A 22,619-nucleotide genomic window follows, 5' to 3' on the forward strand; every position below is an offset into this window, starting at 1 on the left:
ATTTTACTTATTTGTGTCTTCCACTTTCTCCATCTCCTGTAGATCATAACGCTCTCAGGAGCCATCGGGCTGCAGTCCAACAGCGCCTGTCTGCTGGGTCACCTGCACCTGGCCCTCATGTCCACCAGCCACAGCCACACGGCAGGTGAGTCACCTGCACCTGGCCCTCATGTCCACCAGCCACACGGCAGGTGAGTCACCTGCACCTGGCCCTCATGTCCACCAGCCACAGCCACACGGCAGGTGAGTCACCTGCACCTGGCCCTCATGTCCACCAGCCACACGGCAGGTGAGTCACCTGCACCTGGCCCTCATGTCCACCAGCCACACGGCAGGTGAGTCACCTGCACCTGGCCCTCATGTCCACCAGCCACACGGCAGGTGAGTCACCTGCACCTGGCCCTCATGTCCACCAGCCACACGGCAGGTGAGTCACATGCACCTGGCCCTCATGTCCACCAGCCACACGGCAGGTGAGTCACCTGCACCTGGCCCTCATGTCCACCAGCCACAGCCACACGGCAGGTGAGTCACCTGCACCTGGCCCTCATGTCCACCAGCCACACGGCAGGTGAGTCACCTGCACCTGGCCCTCATGTCCACCAGCCACAGCCACACGGCAGGTGAGTCACCTGCACCTGGCCCTCATGTCCACCAGCCACACGGCAGGTGAGTCACCTGCACCTGGCCCTCATGTCCACCAGCCACAGCCACACGGCAGGTGAGTCACCTGCACCTGGCCCTCATGTCCACCAGCCACAGCCACACGGCAGGTGAGTCACATGCACCTGGCCATTATTATTATTATTATTATTATTACAGCTGCACCTGGCCAGCAGTCACAGTCACACAGCTGCACCTGGCCAGCAGTCACAGGTGATCGCCGCTTGATCTATTTCACCATGTTTGACGCGTCGAGATTTGTTACGATAACGAAGCTAGTTGCCCTGTTTCACTGTGTTTCACTGTGTGTTACTGCGTGAAGGTTCTAGCGGTCATTGAAAACAACTAGAGCTGTTTTCAAATGAACTTATCTTCTTTAGCCTCCAGCCTCCAGGACTCCTGGCCTCTCTGGGGCGTATCTGGCTAGAGGGGGACCTTGTATTTTATTGACCAATAATTGACCAATCAATTCACTCTCCCTGTCTCTCTACATGTCTCCTCTCCTCTCCTTGTCTCCCTACACTCCTCCTCTCCTCTCCCTGTCTCCCTACACTCCTCCTCTCCTCTCCCTGTCTCCCTACACTCCTCCTCTCCTCTCCCTGTCTCCCTACACTCCTCCTCCTCTCCCTGTCTCCCTACACTCCTCCTCTCCTCTCCCTGTCTCCCTACACTCCTCCTCTCCCTGTCTCCCTACACTCCTCCTCTCCCTGTCTCCCTACACTCCTCCTCTCCTCTCCCTGTCTCCCTACACTCCTCCTCTCCTCTCCCTGTCTCCCTACACTCCTCCTCTCCTCTCCCTGTCTCCCTACACGTCTCCTCTCCTCTCCCTGTCTCCCTACACTCCTCCTCTCCTATCCCTGTCTCCCTACACTCCTCCTCTCCTCTCCCTGTCTCCCTACACTCCTCCTCTCCTCTCCCTGTCTCCCTACACTCCTCCTCTCCCTGTCTCCCTACACTCCTCCTCTCCTCTCCCTGTCTCCCTACACTCCTCCTCTCCCTGTCTCCCTACACTCCTCCTCTCCCTGTCTCCCTACACGTCTCCTCTCCTCTCCTTGTCTCTCTACACTCCTCCTCTCCTCTCCTTGTCTCTCTACACTCCTCCTCTCCTCTCCTTGTCTCTCTACACTCCTCCTCTCCTCTCCTTGTCTCTCTACACGTCTCCTCTCCTCTCCTTGTCTCTCTACACTCCTCCTCTCCTCTCCTTGTCTCTCTACACTCCTCCTCTCCTCTCCTTGTCTCTCTACACTCCTCCTCTCCTCTCCTTGTCTCTCTACACTCCTCCTCTCCTCTCCTTGTCTCTCTACACGTCTCCTCTCCTCTCCTTGTCTCTCTACACTCCTCCTCTCCTCTCCTTGTCTCTCTACACTCCTCCTCTCCTCTCCTTGTCTCTCTACACGTCTCCTCTCCTCTCCTTGTCTCCCTACACTCCTCCTCTCCTCTCCCTGTCTCCCTACACTCCTCCTCTCCTCTCCCTGTCTCCCTACACTCATCCTGTCGTCTCCCGGTCTCCCTACACTCATCCTCTCCTCTCCCTGTCTCCCTACACTCCTCCTCTCCTCTCCTTGTCTCCCTACACTCCTCCTCTCCTCTCCCTGTCTCCCTACACTCCTCCTCTCCTCTCCCTGTCTCCCTACACTCATCCTGTCGTCTCCCGGTCTCCCTACACTCCTCCTCTCCTCTCCCTGTCTCCCTACACTCCTCCTCTCCTCTCCCTGTCTCCCTACACGTCTCCTCTCCTCTCCTTGTCTCTCTACACTCCTCCTCTCCTCTCCTTGTCTCTCTACACTCCTCCTCTCCTCTCCTTGTCTCTCTACACTCCTCCTCTCCTCTCCCTGTCTCCCTACACTCCTCCTCTCCTCTCCCTGTCTCCCTACACTCCTCCTCTCCTCTCCCTGTCTCCCTACACTCCTCCTCTCCTCTCCCTGTCTCCCTACACTCCTCCTCTCCCTGTCTCCCTACACTCCTCCTCTCCCTGTCTCCCTACACTCCTCCTCTCCTCTCCCTGTCTCCCTACACTCCTCCTCTCCTCTCCCTGTCTCCCTACACTCCTCCTCTCCTCTCCCTGTCTCCCTACACTCCTCCTCTCCTCTCCCTGTCTCCCTACACTCCTCCTGTCCTCTCCCTGTCTCTCTACACTCCTCCTCTTCTCTCCTTGTCTCTCTACACTCCTCCTCTCCTCTCCCTGTCTCCCTACACTCCTCCTGTCCTCTCCCTGTCTCCCTACACTCTCCTCTCCTTGTCTCTCTACACACGTCTCCTCTCCTCTCCCTGTCTCCCTACACTCCTCCTCTCCTTGTCTCCCTACATGTCTCCTCTCCTCTCCTTGTCTCTCTACACGTCTCCTCTCCTTGTCTCCCTACATGTCTCCTCTCCTCTCCTTGTCTCCCTACACGTCTCCTCTCCTCTCCTTGTCTCTCTACACTCCTCCTCTCCTCTCCTTGTCTCTCTACACTCCTCCTCTCCTCTCCTCTCCTTGTCTCTCTACACTCCTCCTCTCCTCTCCTTGTCTCTCTACACTCCTCCTCTCCTCTCCTTGTCTCTCTACACTCCTCCTCTCCTCTCCTTGTCTCTCTACACGTCTCCTCTCCTCTCCTTGTCTCTCTACACTCCTCCTCTCCTTGTCTCTCTACACGTCTCCTCTCCCTGTCTCCCTACACTCCTCCTCTCCTCTCCTTGTCTCTCTACACGTCTCCTCTCCTCTCCTTGTCTCCCTACACTCCTCCTCTCCTCTCCTTGTCTCTCTACACGTCTCCTCTCCTCTCCTTGTCTCTCTACACTCCTCCTCTCCTCTCCTTGTCTCTCTACACTCCTCCTCTCCTCTCCTTGTCTCTCTACACGTCTCCTCTCCTCTCCTTGTCTCTCTACACTCCTCCTCTCCTCTCCTTGTCTCTCTACACTCCTCCTCTCCTTGTCTCTCTACACTCCTCCTCTCCTCTCCTTGTCTCTCTACACTCCTCTCCTCTCCTTGTCTCTCTACACTCCTCCTCTCCTCTCCTTGTCTCTCTACACTCCTCCTCTCCTCTCCTTGTCTCTCTACACTCCTCCTCTCCTCCTTGTCTCTCTACATGTCTCCTCTCCTCTCCTTGTCTCTCTACACTCCTCCTCTCCTCTCCTTGTCTCTCTACACTCCTCCTCTCCTCTCCTTGTCTCTCTACACGTCTCCTCTCCTCTCCCTGTCTCTCTACATGTCTCCTCTCCTCTCCCTGTCTCTCTACATGTCTCCTCTCCTCTCCTTGTCTCTCTACACTCCTCCTCTCCTTGTCTCTCTACACTCCTCCTCTCCTCTCCTTGTCTCTCTACACTCCTCCTCTCCTCTCCTTGTCTCTCTACACGTCTCCTCTCCTCTCCTTGTCTCTCTACACTCCTCCTCTCCTCTCCTTGTCTCTACTCGTCTCCTCTCCTCTCAGTGCCTCAGGACTTCAGTTACCTGCCAGAGAGGAGTGTCATCAGAGCTATCGTAGACTTTATCATCGAGGCAGGAAAGAAAGGTCTGTATTAACTCCATCTCTGTTTTAACTCCATCTCTGTATTAACTCCATCTGTTTTAACTCCATCTCTGTATTAACTCCATCTCTGTATTAACTCCATCTCTGTATTAACTCCATCTCTGTATTAACTCCATCTCTGTATTAACTCTTATCTGTTTTAACTCCATCTCTGTTTTAACTCCATCTCTGTATTAACTACATATCTGTTTTAACTCCATCTCTGTATTAACTCTTATCTGTTTTAACTCCATCTCTGTTTTAACTCCATCTCTGTATTAACTCCATCTGTTTTAACTCCATCTCTGTATTAACTCTTATCTGTTTTAACTCCATCTCTGTTTTAACTCCATCTCTGTATTAACTACATATCTGTTTTAACTCCATCTCTGTATTAACTACATATCTGTTTTAACTCCATCTCTGTATTAACTCTTATCTGTTTTAACTCCATCTCTGTATTAACTACATATCTGTATTAACTCCATCTCTGTATTAACACCATATCTGTTTTAACTCCATCTCTGTATTAACTCTTATCTGTTTTAACACCATCTCTGTATTAACACCATCTCTGTATTAACTCTTATCTGTTTTAACACCATCTCTGTATTAACACCATCTCTGTATTAACTCTTATCTGTTTTAACACCATCTCTGTATTAACACCATCTCTGTATTAACTCTTATCTGTTTTAACACCATCTCTGTATTAACTCTTATCTGTTTTAACACCATCTCTGTATTAACACCATCTCTGTATTAACACCATCTCTGTATTAACTCTTATCTGTTTTAACACCATCTCTGTATTAACTACATATCTGTATTAACTCTTATCTGTTTTAACACCATCTCTGTATTAACTCTTATCTGTTTTAACACCATCTCTGTATTAACACCATCTCTGTATTAACTCTTATCTGTTTTAACACCATCTCTGTATTAACTCTTATCTGTTTTAACACCATCTCTGTATTAACACCATCTCTGTATTAACACCATCTCTGTATTAACACCATCTCTGTATTAACTCTTATCTGTTTTAACACCATCTCTGTATTAACACCATCTCTGTATTAACACCATCTCTGTATTAACACCATCTCTGTATTAACTCTATCTCTGTATTAACTCCATCTCTGTATTAACTCCATCTCTGTCCTCACTTTCACTCACTACCACCGATCGTTATTGTTGTTATTGACAATGTGTGCATCAGAAATGTAATGTGTAAGTTCCAAAAGGGAAGCATACACAGGTTAATGTATTCACTGGCTCTTCAGTGAATACAGAATCACCATGTTACCCCTGGCTCTCCAGTGAATACAGAATCACCACGTTACCCCTGGCTCTCCAGTGAATACAGAATCACCACGTTACTCACTCCTGGCTCTCCAGTGAATACAGAATCACCACGTTACTCACTCCTGGCTCTCCAGTGAATACAGAATCACCACGTTACTCACTCCTGGCTCTCCAGTGAATACAGAATCACCACGTTACCCCTGGCTCTTCAGTGAATACAGAATCACCATGTTACTCACTCCTGGCTCTCCAGTGAATACAGAATCACCACGTTACCCCTGGCTCTTCAGTGAATACAGAATCACCACGTTACTTACCTCTGGCTCTCCAGTGAATACAGAATCACCACGTTACTCACTCCTGGCTCTCCAGTGAATACAGAATCACCACGTTACCCCTGGCTCTCCAGTGAATACAGAATCACCACGTTACCCCTGGCTCTCCAGTGAATACAGAATCACCACGTTACTCACTCCTGGCTCTCCAGTGAATACAGAATCACCACGTTACTCACTCCTGGCTCTCCAGTGAATACAGAATCACCACGTTACCCCTGGCTCTTCAGTGAATACAGAATCACCATGTTACTCACTCCTGGCTCTCCAGTGAATACAGAATCACCACGTTACCCCTGGCTCTTCAGTGAATACAGAATCACCACGTTACTCACCCCTGGCTCTCCAGTGAATACAGAATCACCACGTTACTCACCCCTGGCTCTTCAGTGAATACAGAATAATTTAGAATGCAATGAGTTAACTGTTCAGTGCTATTCAAATAACAGTACATGTGTCCCACCACTAGGCGGCCATAAGCTGTATGGTGTAGCACGTTACACGGTAGATCCTCTTTCATCTAAACCTCAAACCACTAACCAGCACTGAGCTATGATAGTAAACATGTATCATTATACTGAGCTAAATCTGCAGCCGCAGTACATGACTATACTCAAAATATACTTGAAATCGCATTCAATCACTTATATTCAATACTCATCATTGCATGCATTTTCACTACAGACTATTGACTATTTCACTATTGTCACCAGCGTTCCATTTAGAATGTGCACATTCAGAGTGCTTGCCCCCTGCGCTTCATTCAGAGTGCTTGCCCCCTGCGCTTCATTCAGAGTGCTTGCCCCCGCGCTTAACGTATACAGTAGTATTCAAGCTTTGGTCTAAGTAACGTATTGTTTTTATATTATGTTTCTGTTTGTTGTTATTGTTTCTGGGCTCAGGTCCAGAGTTTGTCCACCCAGGACCAGTAAAGACGGCGCTGGCGCCCCTGGCATCAGTGGGCGGTGCCTTCCAGTACCCGCCAGTCAACTGGAGCGCTGTCCTGTCACCTCTCATGAGACTGAACTTCGGTACACACACCACACACACACACGCACACACACACACACACACACACACACATCGCATGGTGACATTCCATTGACTTACATTCCCTAACCCCAATGTCCCCACAACGATAGGAAATCCAAGTTTCCATCACTTGTGGGGACATGTTGGTCCCCACAGGGCTAGTTTAGTCCAAAGCTAACCTGAAGCCTCTGTGTCCGTCACAGGGGAGGACATACAGCATCAGTGTGTCGTGTTGGCAGCGTGCCAAGCCCAGTCCTCCCAGAATGCCTCTCTGTTCCTGGGCTTGTGGTTGTCCCCTCCCCTGGTCCACAGTCTGAGTGTAAGTTCTCCTCCTCTGCAGACATTCAGAATGTCTGACCAGTCGGACTTTGAGAAATCTGACCGCTGGTAAACGGTAAACACCTCATCCCTGTCACAGTAGGGTTTTAACCTATTAACTGGCGCCCAGAAAAGTGGCAATTTTTAAACTTGAACTTGAGGACTGCATACTTTTTTTGAAAAGCGTATCTTTATACTTATAGCACATGCATAAGCCTGGTCTCTTTTGAAAGATAACATTCTGAAGTTTCTGATACAATAAAGAAAGATAACTTTTAGTGCTAATCAAATAGAATAACCGGTCTGAACTTGAGTTGTAGAAAAAAGTGCAACTCACGTTTTTCTGTAGTAGTTGCAATATCCAAATATAGTATTTCCCCAAAAAACAGTATTAGCTGGAAAACATGCTGGGTCCATAGCCTGAAGTCTTATGTAGTACATGTCCAAGTTTCATAAGAATCCGTTCAGAAATTAGTCATTAGGAGTGATTTTTGTAAATTGTGGAGAGAAAAAAAAGCTCTCCAGTAAACCATTTCCTCTTTGACTTCAATGCATTCGGCCGTTTTTTCTCTTCCTGTTTTCGCTTGTGACTTTTCACTTAGATCCCTGATTCGCAGATCCCCACATGGGGTATCATTGGAAAGCCACACTCATTGGCTACAATATAGCTTTAATTCACTATATAGATTGTATTAAAAGAAATGCAGACCCGAGCCGCTAGAGGTCGGCAAAGTGGCGCGTCGCGCCGGTGGGCAAATCGTCCTCAAAACGTCCCGGGGTCGGGTCGGTGCCAGTTAAGAGGTTAATGTGCAAACATGGTCTGTTTCTGTGGTAATGCTCACAATATTCTCTTAACTCAGAGCCTTTAGCCTTTATCCCCTCTATGACATTCACCTGTACAAATATTAATGTACTAATAGTAATGTACTAATATGAATGTACTCGTATGAATGTACACATATGAATGCTCTAATATGACTGTACTAATATGAATGCTCTAATATGAATGCTCTAATATGACTGTACTAATATGAATGCTCTAATATGAATGCTCTAATATGACTGTACTAATATGAATGCTCTCATGATGCTCTGAGCAGTACCACACGCGGGGCCACCTGTATGAGACCCTGGGCGTCTGGATGAAGCACGTCTCGGAGGACAAGCTGCAGGTGTACGTGGAGAGCCTAGGCGTGCAGCAGTTTAGTGAGGAGCTGCGGCCCCAGCACGGGGCCCTCTGTCTGGCCGTGCTCCGGGGCCTCGCCCAGGCCATGGCCCTCCCCAGCCCCCCCAGCAACTGCTGGAGCATCCTCCGGTCCACCGCGGAGAAGATCTTCGCCCTCCTTCCCAACTGCATACAGGTACAGGGCTAGAGGACGCCATTTAAAGGTGCAGTATGCAGTTTTTGGGGGGGAGGGGAATGTGGAAAAAGTGTGAATAAATAAATAAAAGGAATGATATAATAATAATAACTTTATTTGTATAGCACTTTTCATACAGAAATTGCAGTTCAAAGTGCTTCACAACAATAAAGAATACATGAGCAAAAAAAGATAGAGAGGTAGCAAGGTAAGGTAAATCACAGTTTTTCACATTAGGATCTAGCATCCCAATCGGCCTCTCTGTTTACGGTTTCATTCAGTAATAAAAATTATAAAATAGAATAGACAGAGTAAAAAAGTGCGGTTTGATTCAGTTATACATTCATAACATTATGGGAAATGCATTACTGTATTCTCCAGAGTCGGACAAGAAGATGGATTTCCTCTCCGTGTGTTCAGTAGAAAGCTATCCGGCTGCAAGCTAGCCTAGGCGTTGGCCAAAAACACCTCTCTGAATTTTAAGCTAGGCTAGCCGCTACACACCCGCTTCCACTCATTTGCGCTAAGCTAGGCTAGCTTGCAGCCGGATAGCTTTCTACTGAACGCACAGAGAGGAAATTGGTATCTTGTCTTCTTGTCCGACTCTGGAGAAGACGGTAAGCGTGTTTCCCATCATGTTGACGTGATCCTTTAATAACTGAATATAAACATTATTGTCCTCAGAGGAAATTAGTTGATTCTTTCTTGAGAGATTGATAGAGAATTGTTTTGAATTGAAAATGGGGGACCCTGATGTAAACAAGACGAAAATCTTTCTCTGGTCTGTATCCCCTTATCAATTGTGTGTATTGAGCCGTACTGTATTGTACCCATTCTGCAATCTGTTAATAAAATGTTCAATCAATCAATCAAGACACTATGTCAAGACACTATGCCACTGCGAGACATAGCAGTTCCTAATTTATGCAAATGACATGTCGTCAGCTTGTGACTGCAACTTCTTCCTGTTCGCGGACGACTCAGCCCTGCTGGTCTCTGACAAGAACAAGTTACAGGTTGAAAAAACCCTCAGCTCTGAACTCGGCAGAATCTGCACCTGGCTCGCTGATAACAAACCTTACACCTGGGTAAAACAGAGTCCATTCTCTTCGGTTCAAATAACAAACTCAGCAAGACTGACGGCTTCTCAGTTACAGTGGGTGACAATATTGTCACAAGGAAAGATGAAATAATGAAGGTTATCCTATAACCCTATGAATACTGGCTGAGCGTCTCGCTCTGCCATTATGAGATATCATCTCCAGCACCTACTGTGCGCGTGAAAAATTGCACATGCACGTCACTTGCACGTGACCACGCCTACTCACTTGCGTGCCTCTACAAGACACAGGAAGTGGTCACGTCCACGCCCTTCCAAGTTTGAATTCCATACGTGAAAAACATCCAAGGGACCTCAAGGCGCTGAAGAGTGAGACGCTCAGCCAGTATTCATATAACTAGGGTTATAGGATAACCTTCGTTATATATTCATACTGGCCAATCGCGTCTCGCTGAGCCATTATGAGATCAAAAGGGGCAGAGCGGACGCATGGCCACGTCAAATGCACCCCCTGAGGGCCCGTAAGCCCCTACCAGGGAGGAGGGGAGTCCCGTCCACCCGCCCGTCCTAACAAAGGGGGGGGAGGCAGTCAACTACAACCAATGTGCGAAAAAAGGAACCAGGCACCCCAGAACGCACAGTGCAAGCGGGACCACGTGTGACACAGCACTCCGCGGTCCACACCCACACACACCTGCTAGCCCACCTGATGGCGGGATGCAGGAGAGGTCCCGGACGCGTTTTGCACTCTGATTGGCCACTGATGTTTCTGGTCGCACCAATCGTGTGACGGCAAGTTCTTTCGCCGGTTAAGCTTAGGCACTTTTTCGAAGTTGGTTAAGGTTAGAGTTTGTCTTAGAGCAGGGCGATAGAACACCAGCCCTGATTCCAAACTATAACCTTAACCAACTTCGAAAGAGTCGCCTAAGCTTAACCAGTGATAGGTAGTTTGCTGCTGGTCGAGGCGGAAATGGGCGCGTCACACGATTGCAGGGCTGTACGCTGCGATGATCTCATCGCAAATTGCCCCTTTAATTGGCCGTTGCGATTGGTAAATAATATTTGGGGGCGGGCTTGCGAGTAGGGATTTCAAGCCTTGCATTCGCATTTTCACTCCTAAATGATCCAAGGCGTGTGATGACGCTGAGCACTCAGGTATGATCAGCGGGGAAAATCAACTGAGCACTCACTCTGATAGACTGGCTGACTGTCTGATTTAGCTATGAAGAAAAGTAAAGTTAGTAGTATGGATGGGAATCGATGGTTCCTAACTGGGTTTTGGCCATATGCTCCCGAAATTCTCCCGCTGTTTGGCTGCTTCTATGTGCAGTGAAAACTACTCGAAATGATGTCATTGATTTAGTTCAGGGTTAGCCGCGGAGCTAACGCTAGCTAACGTGAGCTAATCAAGCTCACAGAGAGAGATAAACAGCTGACAGCAGGTAGTACAGGTACAAATACAATAAAACAAGGGGTGGGGGCTGTTGTGTAAACCTTGTGTCGCGTCAATCTGGTCCACACGTTACTCGTTCATATCTCAGCCTGTGCTGAGATATGCCCATTCCGCGGTCTGTTAATAAAGTTTTCAATCAGACAGATGTATGGAAAGGCTTTTATTATAACATTCGTTGAGGTAAAATCATTATGCCTCATTTAGTCATCCTGCAGAGCACTGGTCTCCTACTCGTGGGCCGCGGGGAGCTAATGTAAGTAGCTTTGTTGATGTCAGCACACGGGGCATTCAGGAAGTCAAAAACGAATGCGCTTGCCGATTGGTGCTAAGAACAGCAGGGCGGGTGCAAGCGTTGTGACGTAATTGGCAGACTCTACTGTCAATCAAAATTATTCAGTTTTTCCGTCAGAATGAATGAATGAGAACTTTATTAACAGATTGCATAATGGGTACAATACAGTACAGGAGGATGAAGACCAGAGAGACTTTCGGCTTTTTTACATAAGGGTCCTCCATTTTCAATTCATCAAAACATTTAGAGACATACAAATATACAGTAGTTTCATAAAAATGCTAAAATGCTATTTATTTATTGATTGATTGGTTTAAAACTTTATTAACATATTGCAGAATGGGTACAGTACAGCTCAATACATACAATTGTTAAGGGGATGCAGACCAGAGAAAGACTTTTGTCTTGTTTACATCAGGGTCCCCCATTTTCAATTCATCATATTTCATATCTAAATCATATAATATCTCATTGCTAAATATATGCAATATATAATCTAATAATCCAATAATCTAAATCTAATATATAATATAAAAATGCTAAATGCATGGGTATTTTATTTTGTCTTTAATGTTAGCTTGCAAACTCATACTGTCTTGGTAAGCCTCATAATGAATTGTTTGGGGTAAAAAAGAAAAACATTGTGATGTGTATCGTGTATCGCCGAAAGGTCAGAAAATATCGTGATATCATATTTAGGCCATATCGCCCAGCCCTAGTTGGTTCATTATAAAAGATACAAACCTGACAACAAAAGCACTTAAATGTTAAATAAAAGGACCACAGTAATGAGGCAGGAGGAACATATTTTTTTGCACTATAATGGTAAAATTGTTATTTAAAAATTTGCCCCTAAAACATATTTTTTGCCCCTAAATTTCTAATTTAGGGGCAAGTGTGCCCCTAGTGAAAAAGCTTAGCGTACAGCCCTGGATTGGGTGCACATGTCACATGACCAGAAACGTCAGTGGCCAATCAGATTGCACCAAAAACGGCAGTGGCCAATCAGATTAGCAAAACGCGAACGCGGAAGCATAAATGCGTTAGGAAACGAATAGATGCGTCCCGGACCTCAGGACTGCCTGGGAGACAGAACCCCCAGTCATGTCCATGAGGTAAAACCTAACGAAAGGACCCGGGGAGGACCAGGAGGCCGCAGCGCAGATGTCCTCCACCGAGGCCCCCCCCAACAGGGCAGCGGAGGCCGCCACTCCACGAGTGGACTGTGCCCTGACGCCCGCAGGGGGAACCTGTCCAGCCTAAGTGTAGCAAAGGGCAATGCCCTCACACAACCAATGTGACAGGCGTTGCTTGGACAGTGCCTTACCTGTGCGAGAGCCACCGTAACAAACAAACAGTTGATCGGTAGCCCTGAGATCCCGCGTGCGACTAAGGTAAACCTTCAGCGCACGGACAGGACACAACAGGTGAAGGCTCGCCTCCAACTCACTAGCGTGAGGAGGAGGGTGAAACGCCTGAAGCACAATATCCCTGCAGCGATAAGAGCTCCGGATATTCTTTGGCACGAAGACTGCATTAGGCCTCAGATAGGGGTGCTATCGGCCCGAATAGACAGGCACTCTGACCGTACCGAGAGAGCACACAGCTCACCCACGCGCTTAGCGGAGGTGATGGCCAAAAGGAACGCGGTCTTAAAGGACAGTCGATCCAATGGCGCCTGCTCAAGAGGCTCAAACGGGGCCTCCGACAACCGTCCCAGGACCAGTTGGAGGTCCCAACTCGGAGACAGAGAACGTTCCACAGGCTTGAGACACCGTGCGCCAAGCAGGAAACGTCTCACGAGAGGGTGGCTGAACAGTGTTCAGGATAGACTGGAGGAAGGAAAGAACCGAGTCCAGGGTGCATGACACCGGGTCCAGACCCCCAACCTCACACCACTCTTGAAACATACGCCACTTCCCTGCGTAAACCACGGTAGTGGACGGAGCGTGCGCGTTCCGGATGGTGTTAACCACAGTAGGGTTAAGACGCATCCCCTCCAGATTCACCCTTTCAGCAGCCAAACCATTAAAGGCTGCCCCAGAACAGGAGGCAGAAACAGCGTTCCGCGTGCCTGAGAGAGGGCCCGCGGTGACCCCGGAACAGGCCACGGCGGGGCCACCAAGAGCTGAATCAGGGCCGGGAACCACACAGCTGTGCCCCGGTCCGGCGCGACCAGGATCAAAGTCCTGCGCTCCCGACGTACCCGCTCCAACAGCTGAGCTATCAGGTGTATTCGGGGGGAACACGTACAGAATCCCGGGCAGCCACGGATACATCGAGAAGGCATCCACTCCCAGAGAGGGGTTGTCCTTCCGACCGACCGAGAAACACAAGGGGCACTGGTGGGACTCGCTGCTCGCAAACAGGTCCACCGTGGCCTCCCCGAATCGGTTCCAGACCTGTCTGACTATGTCTGGACGTAGTCCCCACTCGTCCGGGTGAGGACCGCTCCGCGACACCACATCTGCACCCACATTCTCCCTGCCGGGGATGTGGAGAGCCCTCAGGCTGCGCAGATTGAGAGATGCCCATAGCCAGAGTTTGACCGCCGCCCGGTGTAGACGGGGGAGCGTACTCCTCCCTGTCTGTTGATATACGACGCTGACGTCGTGCTGTCCGTCCTGATCAAAACATGCTCGCCCACCACAAGGTGGCCGAGCTGCTTGAGGACTAGAAGCACTGCCTTCAATTTCAACACATTGATATGTAGTGCAGACCGGGCAGCATGGTCTTGCCAGCTGCCCCCTACTGCGTCGGTCCGACACGCCCTCCCATCCCGTGAGGGAGGCGTCGGTGAAGACGTGACATGATAGCCTGCTGCCCATTAGGACCCCGCTGGTGAAGGCCCCAGGCCCCCCCCCAGTGGTTGAGATCCCCCAGTACTGACACGGGAACCTTCAGCTGCTTCCACTTGCCTCTCACAGGGTCTATTTTCGTACAGAAAAACCACCTCTGTATCCTCCTCATGAAGAGGAGGCCAAGAGGGACCACAGGTTGAGCAGATGCCATCATACCGAGCAGGCGCGTCACGGACAGCGCCGTAACCGTCCTGCCAGGACGGAACCTCCCGAGCGCGCTGAGAATATCCTCTCGCCGCCGCTCTGAGAGGGTTGCCCTCATAGACCTTGAGCTTAGAATCAAGCCCAAGTACTCCACCTGTTGACTTGGAAGAGGGGTACTCTTCTTCCAGTTCACAGCAAAATCCAGACTGGTGAGGAATTCCACCACCTGCCTGGTATGACACCTGGCGATCTCCTCTGACCGGCTGAGGACCAGAATGTCGTCGAGGTAGAATAAAATGTGTATCCCCTGACGACGCAGAGGTCCCAGCGTGGTCTCCACGCACTTGGTGAATGTGCGAGGAGCCAGAGAGTAGCCGAACGGCAGCCTCTGGTACTCGTACGCTATGCCCTGAAACAGGAAGCGTAGGTATCTCCTGTGAGGAGGGAAGATCGGGGTGTGAAAATACGCATCCTTCAGGTCTATGGAGGTGAACCAGTCTCCCACTCTGACAGCGCTTAACAGGTGGTTGATGGTCAACATTCTGAACCTCCTCGCCACAATCAACCGATTGAACGCAGACAGGTCCAGTATGTGTCTGACACCTCCCGATTTCTTGGGCACCAGAAAATACTGGGAGTAAACGCCACTCATCGCGTCCTCCCTTAGGACCACGACGACGGCCTGCTTCGCCACCAGAGAACGAATCTCTTCGGCCAGGGCTGTCACTGCCGCGGACCCTGACAATAGAGTCTGTACCAAACCCGAAAACGGAGGGTGGGGGTGTGCAAACTGCAACACAAGCCCCGCCCTCAGCGTTCTCTCAATCCACGCCGACATATGGCACTTCTGTAACCATACGTGGTGATAATCCCAAAGCGCCCCCGCAGCCAACTGGCGCTGGTCCGCTAGGAATCGTAGATACGTGGCCCGGTCCCTCCCGCTGTGCATTGCAAACCTTGGTCTCACTAACCTCACGAGCAGGGTGTCTCGCGGAGCCGGGATATCGCACCCTGACCCTACCAATGAGGCAATCGCACCCGGTCTGATACGGGGGGAGCGACCATCACCCCCGGTGAATGAGGCTCCCCCACTGAGCATCTTCCCGGCTTAGCTTGCTGGGGACAGCCTGCTCTGCAGCTGGACATGCATGGTGTGTGGTCCCCACGCTGCCCGATAGGGTGAGTCCCTACACACCGTAGCCCTGTAGTGATATTACTACCACTCAAATTACGCGTGCCTGACTCACTACCGCTGCTAGGATTGGAAGTCCGGACGGGGGAGGCACTAACGTAATACCCAGCCTGGCGAGGGCGGGGCTGGGGGAACCCGCGCTGCGACCTCCTGGGCCTAGGGTTCCCCCTCTGACAAAAATGTTTAGATACAGGGAACCCTGCTCCGTCGTCGGATACAACACCAGGCTCACCAAACACAGACGCAGGACGTGTGGCGTGGGAGCCTCCTGACAGCACAGCATTCTCATAGACAGACCCAGGCCTAGCTAGCAACTGGGTGTCAGCCCCTGTCTCCATGAGAAGTGATATGTGGGGCCGCTTGCGCTTCACTGGAAGAACGCGGCCCGCAGCCAAAGGGGACAAATCAGAGCCTTGAGTCCCGTAGTGTAGCGGGGGGGGGGGGGGGGGGTGACCGGAGAGCATGCTAGACACAGCTAGATGGCAACGGTTTTTCAGGGCATGCCCATCTAATATAGCCGATCCCTCGGCCGCCGAGGCTGTCGGCACCGTGACAACCTGTTATCTTTGTGTCCAGGTTATCCCAGGCGGGGACACGGTCGGGGGCCTCACGGCAGCCGCTGGCGAGACCGTGCTCTCACCTCTGGCTGCGTGGTGTGGGGCCCTGGTCAAATACCGCCCACGCCTCCGTGGACAGACCAAAAAGTCTCTCCCCTCCTCAAGGGGAGATTGCTCCAACCAAAGATGCCTGTGAATAAGAGTCGACAGCATCCTAGCCCTCCCTGCGGTTATAGCTTGCGGCTGGGTCAAAAGCTGAATAACCTCAAAACCCCGCGCCATGGTTTTGACGTCGGCTGGCCCTAAGACCTGACACCATTTTTGACAGAAAAGCAGCCAATTGAGCAATGTTATTAGTTTCTGCTAAATTCTGTACTGCGGCGGTATAAGCCTCATCAGCCCACTCAGCCACGTGCCGGGCCGACTCGCCCTCTGCCATCGGCTTCCGGGCGGGATACCGTTCTACCATGCCAGGGCAAAGAACCGATGCCACTTGCTTCTCTAAGCACGGCACACCTGTCCTGGGCCCTGTTGTCAGACCATTCACCCGTGTAAAGGGTAAATAAGCCTCAGCCAAACCCCCAACATTAGACACTGATTGACCGTCAGCAATGAAATGGTTAAGCGGAGGGAAAACTAAAGACAGTCCCGGCGGGACACATGGGAACGGTGCCCCAAAAACATTAGCATTAGCAGTATCTGCGTGAGCCAGGATAATTGGAAAAACATTCAACAACGAGTCATGTTGACCACATTCATCCAAATACCCAGCCCCCCGCGCCAATACATCGCCCGGTCGTCTCACGAGACAACGAGTAGTATTGAATATGCTAGTACCAACGCATGGCGTTGTCGGTCCTACCTGCTAGTACCAACGCATGGCGTTGTCGGTCCTACCTGAGCGCGGCGTGGCTCGACTGCCAAACACCGCGTGTAGCCCATCGGTCCACTGCCAAGAGACGAGGAAAGTTCAGTATAGGACCGACGTTCCGTCCGGACGTGCCGAGAAGGGTACGTGGGCTGGCGAACCTCTGGCGAAAGTCCAACATTGCGTAATCTCTCCCTTTGCTTCATAACAACGTTCCACCTGGTTGAAGTGCATATAGCTGATCCACGGATGGAAAAAAATAAGGAAGGGCGTGGACGTGACCACTTCCTGTGTCTTGTAGAGGCACGCACGGGAGTAGGCGTGGTCACGTGCAAGTGACGTGCATGTGCAATTTTTCACACGCACAGTAGGTGCTGGAGATATCTCATAATGGCTGAGCGAAACGCAATTGGCCAGTATGAATATAACATACCTAGGTTCCATCGTAGAGGAAAATCTTTCCTGTGACAAAAGGGCATCCAATGTAATCAAAAAAGTCAACCAACGAACTAGATTCTTGTACCGGATCTCCTCTCTGGTAAACAAGAATACCCTGAAGACTCTGGCAGGAGCACTCATTCAAGGGTACTACGACTATGCTTGCACCTCATGGTACCAAAGCACCTCAAAGGCGCTAAAAACTAAATTACAAACATCACAAAACAAACTGGTCAGACTACTGCTTGACCTTACTCCTAGAACCCACCTCACCCCTGCCCACTTTGACAACCTAGGATGGCTTAGAGTAGACGACAGAGTACAGCAACGTGCAATGGGCCTGGTCTACAAGATACACTACACGACCAAGGTACCCATGTACATGTCAAAATACTTCCCAAAGGTCAGTGAATACCACGACCACAACACCAGAGGGAGCTCCACAAATCATGTTAAACCCAGATTCGGCTCAAACAAGGGACTAAACACGTTTTGCAATTATGCCACATCAATGTGGAACACCCTACACACAGCTGTAAAGGAATGTGAATCACTACCCACTTTCAAAATCACTCTCAAAGAGCACCTACGGGAGACTGCAATTCGAAACTGGCCCCTGTAAATGTCCTAACTAGACCTGTCAGGATAACACATTTTGCTGGGCGATTAATTGTCCCTGAAAATTATTGCGATATAAGCGATATTATTGCGGTTTTGAGAGAATATTTTTTTGAGAAATGTATTTCCCAAAAATTTTCAATTAACCTTTTTATTTTTTTTACTAATATAATAATAGCATAATAATGCAAGGAAACCGTTTCAAAGTGCAATAAACCTTTATTTAACATTGGAAGACATTTTAAATATCCAAAATAAAAAAATTCTCAGTTTGATTGTTTATTATAAAACACTGAAACTGGAAACAAGCCCTCTGTCTGGCTTTTTGTGTCATCCTTTTAACATGTACATGTATTGTTAATGTACCTTGCGGTACCATGTACAAAATGTTAATAAAGTATGAGGAAAAAACTGTGGAAACGTAATAAATAAAAAGGCAGTGAAACAATAATCAAATAAACACCAAAATATATACTATCTCTATTGGAATGGAGACTTCAGCACAGGATAAACTAGGGATGGGCAAAAATAATCCAGATCCATTGATCACATGATGCACTCGAGTACTCGTGGAGGAAAACGCTGTACAAAATAAACGTCTTTTCCGGTGTTTTAGACTTTTATTTTGAAACCCACCGACCGGAAGTATTGTTGTTATTATTCTAGCAGAACGTATGAGCGGACAATTTGTCTCGTCCGGTTCTGTGTTTCTGTGTTTTTGATGATAAACCAAATGTTGAGATTGTTGGTGAACAACTAACTTTAGATTAGTTTTAACGTTAGCTACTAACGTTAGATGCAGCTACTACAGGCAATCAACGATGAGGAGGAAGCGTCAAAGCAGTATATAATAGAATAGCCCTGTGGTGCGTAGGCATGACTCTAAACTACCTTATAATAAATAAATTCATGTTTAACTTGTCCCCGTGTCCAGTCCTTTGACTAGCCCCACCCGTTCATTGTAAACAATGATGCATGTAATTGTATTAACGTTATTGTGTTTTGTAGCTATGCCATACATTGTATTTAGTTTGTTAGCTATTTAGCTAATGTTGATAGCATCAACGCTAGATCTTTAATCTTTATTTAGCAGTCCAGTTTCTCCGGGCAGTAGCGAGTAACTACTTGGGTCTAAAAATAGCTACATTACAAAGAACGCTACTTGGTTAAAAGGAGCAACACTATTGAGAAATGTAGTTAAGCTATGTGCTCACAGGAGCTCCCGTGCTGTGCTCTAGTAACGCCAGCGGCCCGCCTCCCCACACGGAGTGACTGACAAGGGGTACTGGTTCCGCCTCATTAAAACAAACGCGCAAATAGCAATTAATCGCCCGTCAAAATCATTGCATTCATTTTAATTATCGCGCCGATTAATCGATTTATTGCTTATCGCGGCAGGCCTAGTCCTAACCCAACCCCCCCCCAATGTACAGTTACCCCGCACCTTGCATGGTCGCCTCTGCCGTGGGTGTGTGAGTGTGTGAGTGAATGGGTCAAATGTGAGGAACAAATTGTAAAGGGCTTTGGATAAAAGCTGCTATATAAATGCACCATTAAAAAAATTAATTATTAATAGAGGCTGTATTTGTTTGTGCTCGTCAATGATTTGTCGCAGGATAATGAAGTGGATCTGTACGAGGGAATCGCCAAGTGTCTGTCAGAGTTGTTGGATACAGAGATCGACCGAATCGCCCATGTCACAGAGGTACACACACACACACACACACTCCTCTTGTGTCCTCTTGTCCATTATGTGGATGTGTCCTGTGTGTCTTGTCCATTGTGTGTCCTCTTGTCCATTGTGTCCTGTGTGTCTTGTCCATTATGTGTCCTCTTGTCCATTGTGTGTCCTCTTGTCCATTATGTGTCCTCTTGTCCATTGTGTGTCCTCTTGTCCATTATGTGTCGTGTGTGTCCTCTTGTCCATTGTGTGTCCTCTTGTCCATTGTGTCCTGTGTGTCCTCTTGTCCATTGTGTCCTGTGTGTCCTCTTGTCCATTGTGTCTTGTGTGTCCTCTTGTCCATTATGTGTCATGTGTGTCTTGTCCATTATGTGTCATGTGTGTCTTGTCCATTATGTGTCCTCTTGTCCATTATGTGTCATGTGTGTCCTCTTGTCCATTATGTGTCCTCTTGTCCATTATGTGTCATGTGTGTCCTCTTGTCCATTATGTGTCTTGTGTGTCCTCTCGTCCATTGTGTGTCTTGTGTGTCCTCTCGTCCATTGTGTGTCCTCTTGTCCATTGTGTGTCCTCTTGTCCATTGTGTCTTGTGTGTCCTCTTGTCCATTATGTGTCTTGTGTGTCCTCTTGTCCATTATGTGTCATGTGTGTCTTGTCCATTATGTGTCCTCTTGTCCATTATGTGTCCTGTGTGTCCTCTTGTCCATTGTGTCATGTGTGTCCTCTTGTCCATTATGTGTCTTGTGTGTCCTCTCGCCCATTGTGTGTCTTGTGTGTCCTCTCGTCCATTGTGTGTCTTGTGTGTCCTCTCGTCCATTGTGTGTCTTGTGTGTCCTCTCGTCCATTGTGTGTCTTGTGTGTCCTCTTGTCCATTGTGTCTTGTGTGTCCTCTTGTCCATTATGTGTCTTGTGTCCTCTTGTCCATTATGTGTCCTGTGTGTCCTCTTGTCCATTATGTGTCATGTGTGTCTTGTCCATTATGTGTCATGTGTGTCTTGTCCATTATGTGTCCTCTTGTCCATTATGTGTCCTGTGTGTCCTCTTGTCCATTATGTGTCCTCTTGTCCATTATGTGTCCTCTTGTCCATTATGTGTCCTGTGTGTCCTCTTGTCCATTATGTGTCCTCTTGTCCATTATGTGTCCTGTGTGTCCTCTTGTCCATTATGTGTCCTCTTGTCCATTATGTGTCCTGTGTGTCCTCTTGTCCATTATGTGTCCTCTTGTCCATTATGTGTCCTGTGTGTCCTCTTGTCCATTGTGTGTCCTCTTGTCCATTATGTGTCCTGTGTGTCCTCTTGTCCATTATGTGTCATGTGTGTCTTGTCCATTATGTGTCCTCTTGTCCATTATTTGTCCTGTGTGTCCTCTTGTCCATTATGTGTCCTGTGTGTCCTCTTGTCCATTATGTGTCCTCTGTGTCCAGACGGACATGGAGAAGACGTGCTTCGTCCTCGCCTACCTGACCGCCCGGGGGAGGGTCCCCCTCCTGGGCCTTAATGATGTCATCGCCGCGGTGCTCCGTGGTTGGCCGAGCCGCAGAGTGGGCTGGCTCCTCCTCCAGACCTTCTACCAGTGCCGCCTGGCCCCCAGCGCCAACACAGGTCAGAGAGGGCTGGTGGCCCGTCGCATTAACCATTTCACTACCACACTACAGACGTGTAGTGTGGTAGTGAAGGGTTAACCTTCTGTAGTGTGGTAGTGAAAGGGTTAACCTTCTGTAGTGTGGTAGTGAAAGGGTTAACCTTCTGTAGTGTGGTAGTGAAAGGTTAACCTTCTGTAGTGTGGTAGTGAAAGGGTTAACCTTCTGTAGTGTGGTAGTGAACGGTTAACCTTCTGTAGTGTGGTAGTGAAAGGTTAACCTTCTGTAGTGTGGTAGTGAAAGGTTAACCTTCTGTAGTGTGGTAGTGGAAGGTTAACCTTCTGTAGTGTGGTAGTGAAAGGGTTAACCTTCTGTAGTGTGGTAGTGAAAGGGTTAACCTTCTGTAGTGTGGTAGTGAAAGGGTTAACCTTCTGTAGTGTGGTAGTGAACGGTTAACCTTCTGTAGTGTGGTAGTGAAAGGGTTGAGGCACATTTGCTGCTTTTCCACTGCATGGTACCTACTCGACTCAACTCTACTCTACTTTTTAGTACCTCCTCTGTCGAGGTTCCAAGCTGGTAGAGACGTGATACCAGAAAGTGACCTGAAACACTGCAGACCGCTGATTGGTCAGAAGAGAGAATCGTCCCTACGTCGTCATCATTGCGCTACACAGGGGACGTCCTGCACAAAACACAAACCCGCCATCTTTAAATAGCCTCGCGACTACTAAACATTAGCATTCGTTATTTGTTTGCAGCGAGAACAAAGTGCAATAAACAAAAAAAGATAAATTCACAGTGTATTCTGCCTCGTTTATTGATGAAACAAAAGCAACACAATTGACCACCAAGAACAAAGAGTTTAGTTTCACAAAAAGATCACTAGTTTTGTTAGCTTATGTGACAGGGATTTCCCATTATAACCGTTAGCATTGCCGCTGGCGTACATTAGCTAATAATGGCACTGGTTTCATAGCTTCATAGCTAGCTTCGAAATCCTCTATTGGATGCGTGTGTGTCGCGTTGAAGATGACGTCACGGCGCCCTCGTTATGATGACCAGCTACACTGGAGGGGGTGGGGGGTGGGGGGGGGGGGTACTACCTGCAGTGGAAAACAAACAAAGTACCAAAAGCGAGTAGAGTCGAGTAGGTACCATGCAGTGCAAAAGCGGCAATACTGGATCACGTAATGGGGGACATTTTTTTTTTTTTTATCCACTTTTTCTCCCATTTTTCTATATTTTCTCCCATCCCAATTTCGTATCATCCAATTCAACCCTCCCCTGTCACGAACGCTGTTTCTTGCCTCCCACAAGCCGGCTGCAATGTGGACTAAGTCATACATAGCACAAGTCCCCTCCGGTACTTGAGG

At 48.7% G+C, this 22,619-nt stretch overlaps 1 protein-coding gene across 1 annotated transcript in view; it reads left to right on the forward strand.

Annotated features, from left to right (window-relative positions):
- Nucleotides 1-22,619, forward strand: part of focad (focadhesin) — a gene marked incomplete at its 5' end in the record, with an annotated part of 227,009 nt that overhangs the window by 178,468 nt on the left and 25,922 nt on the right. Inside the window, 7 exons of the mRNA XM_084312069.1 lie at nucleotides 43-145; nucleotides 4,071-4,151; nucleotides 6,694-6,822; nucleotides 7,027-7,142; nucleotides 8,242-8,502; nucleotides 19,601-19,690; nucleotides 21,091-21,268. Coding sequence (XP_084168195.1) covers nucleotides 43-145; nucleotides 4,071-4,151; nucleotides 6,694-6,822; nucleotides 7,027-7,142; nucleotides 8,242-8,502; nucleotides 19,601-19,690; nucleotides 21,091-21,268 — 958 coding nt within the window. The remainder of the gene's footprint in view (nucleotides 1-42; nucleotides 146-4,070; nucleotides 4,152-6,693; nucleotides 6,823-7,026; nucleotides 7,143-8,241; nucleotides 8,503-19,600; nucleotides 19,691-21,090; nucleotides 21,269-22,619) is intronic.

Source organism: Notolepis coatsorum, assembly GCF_963971535.1.
Source record: "Notolepis coatsorum genome assembly, chromosome: 4".
NCBI lineage: Eukaryota > Metazoa > Chordata > Actinopteri > Aulopiformes > Paralepididae > Notolepis > Notolepis coatsorum.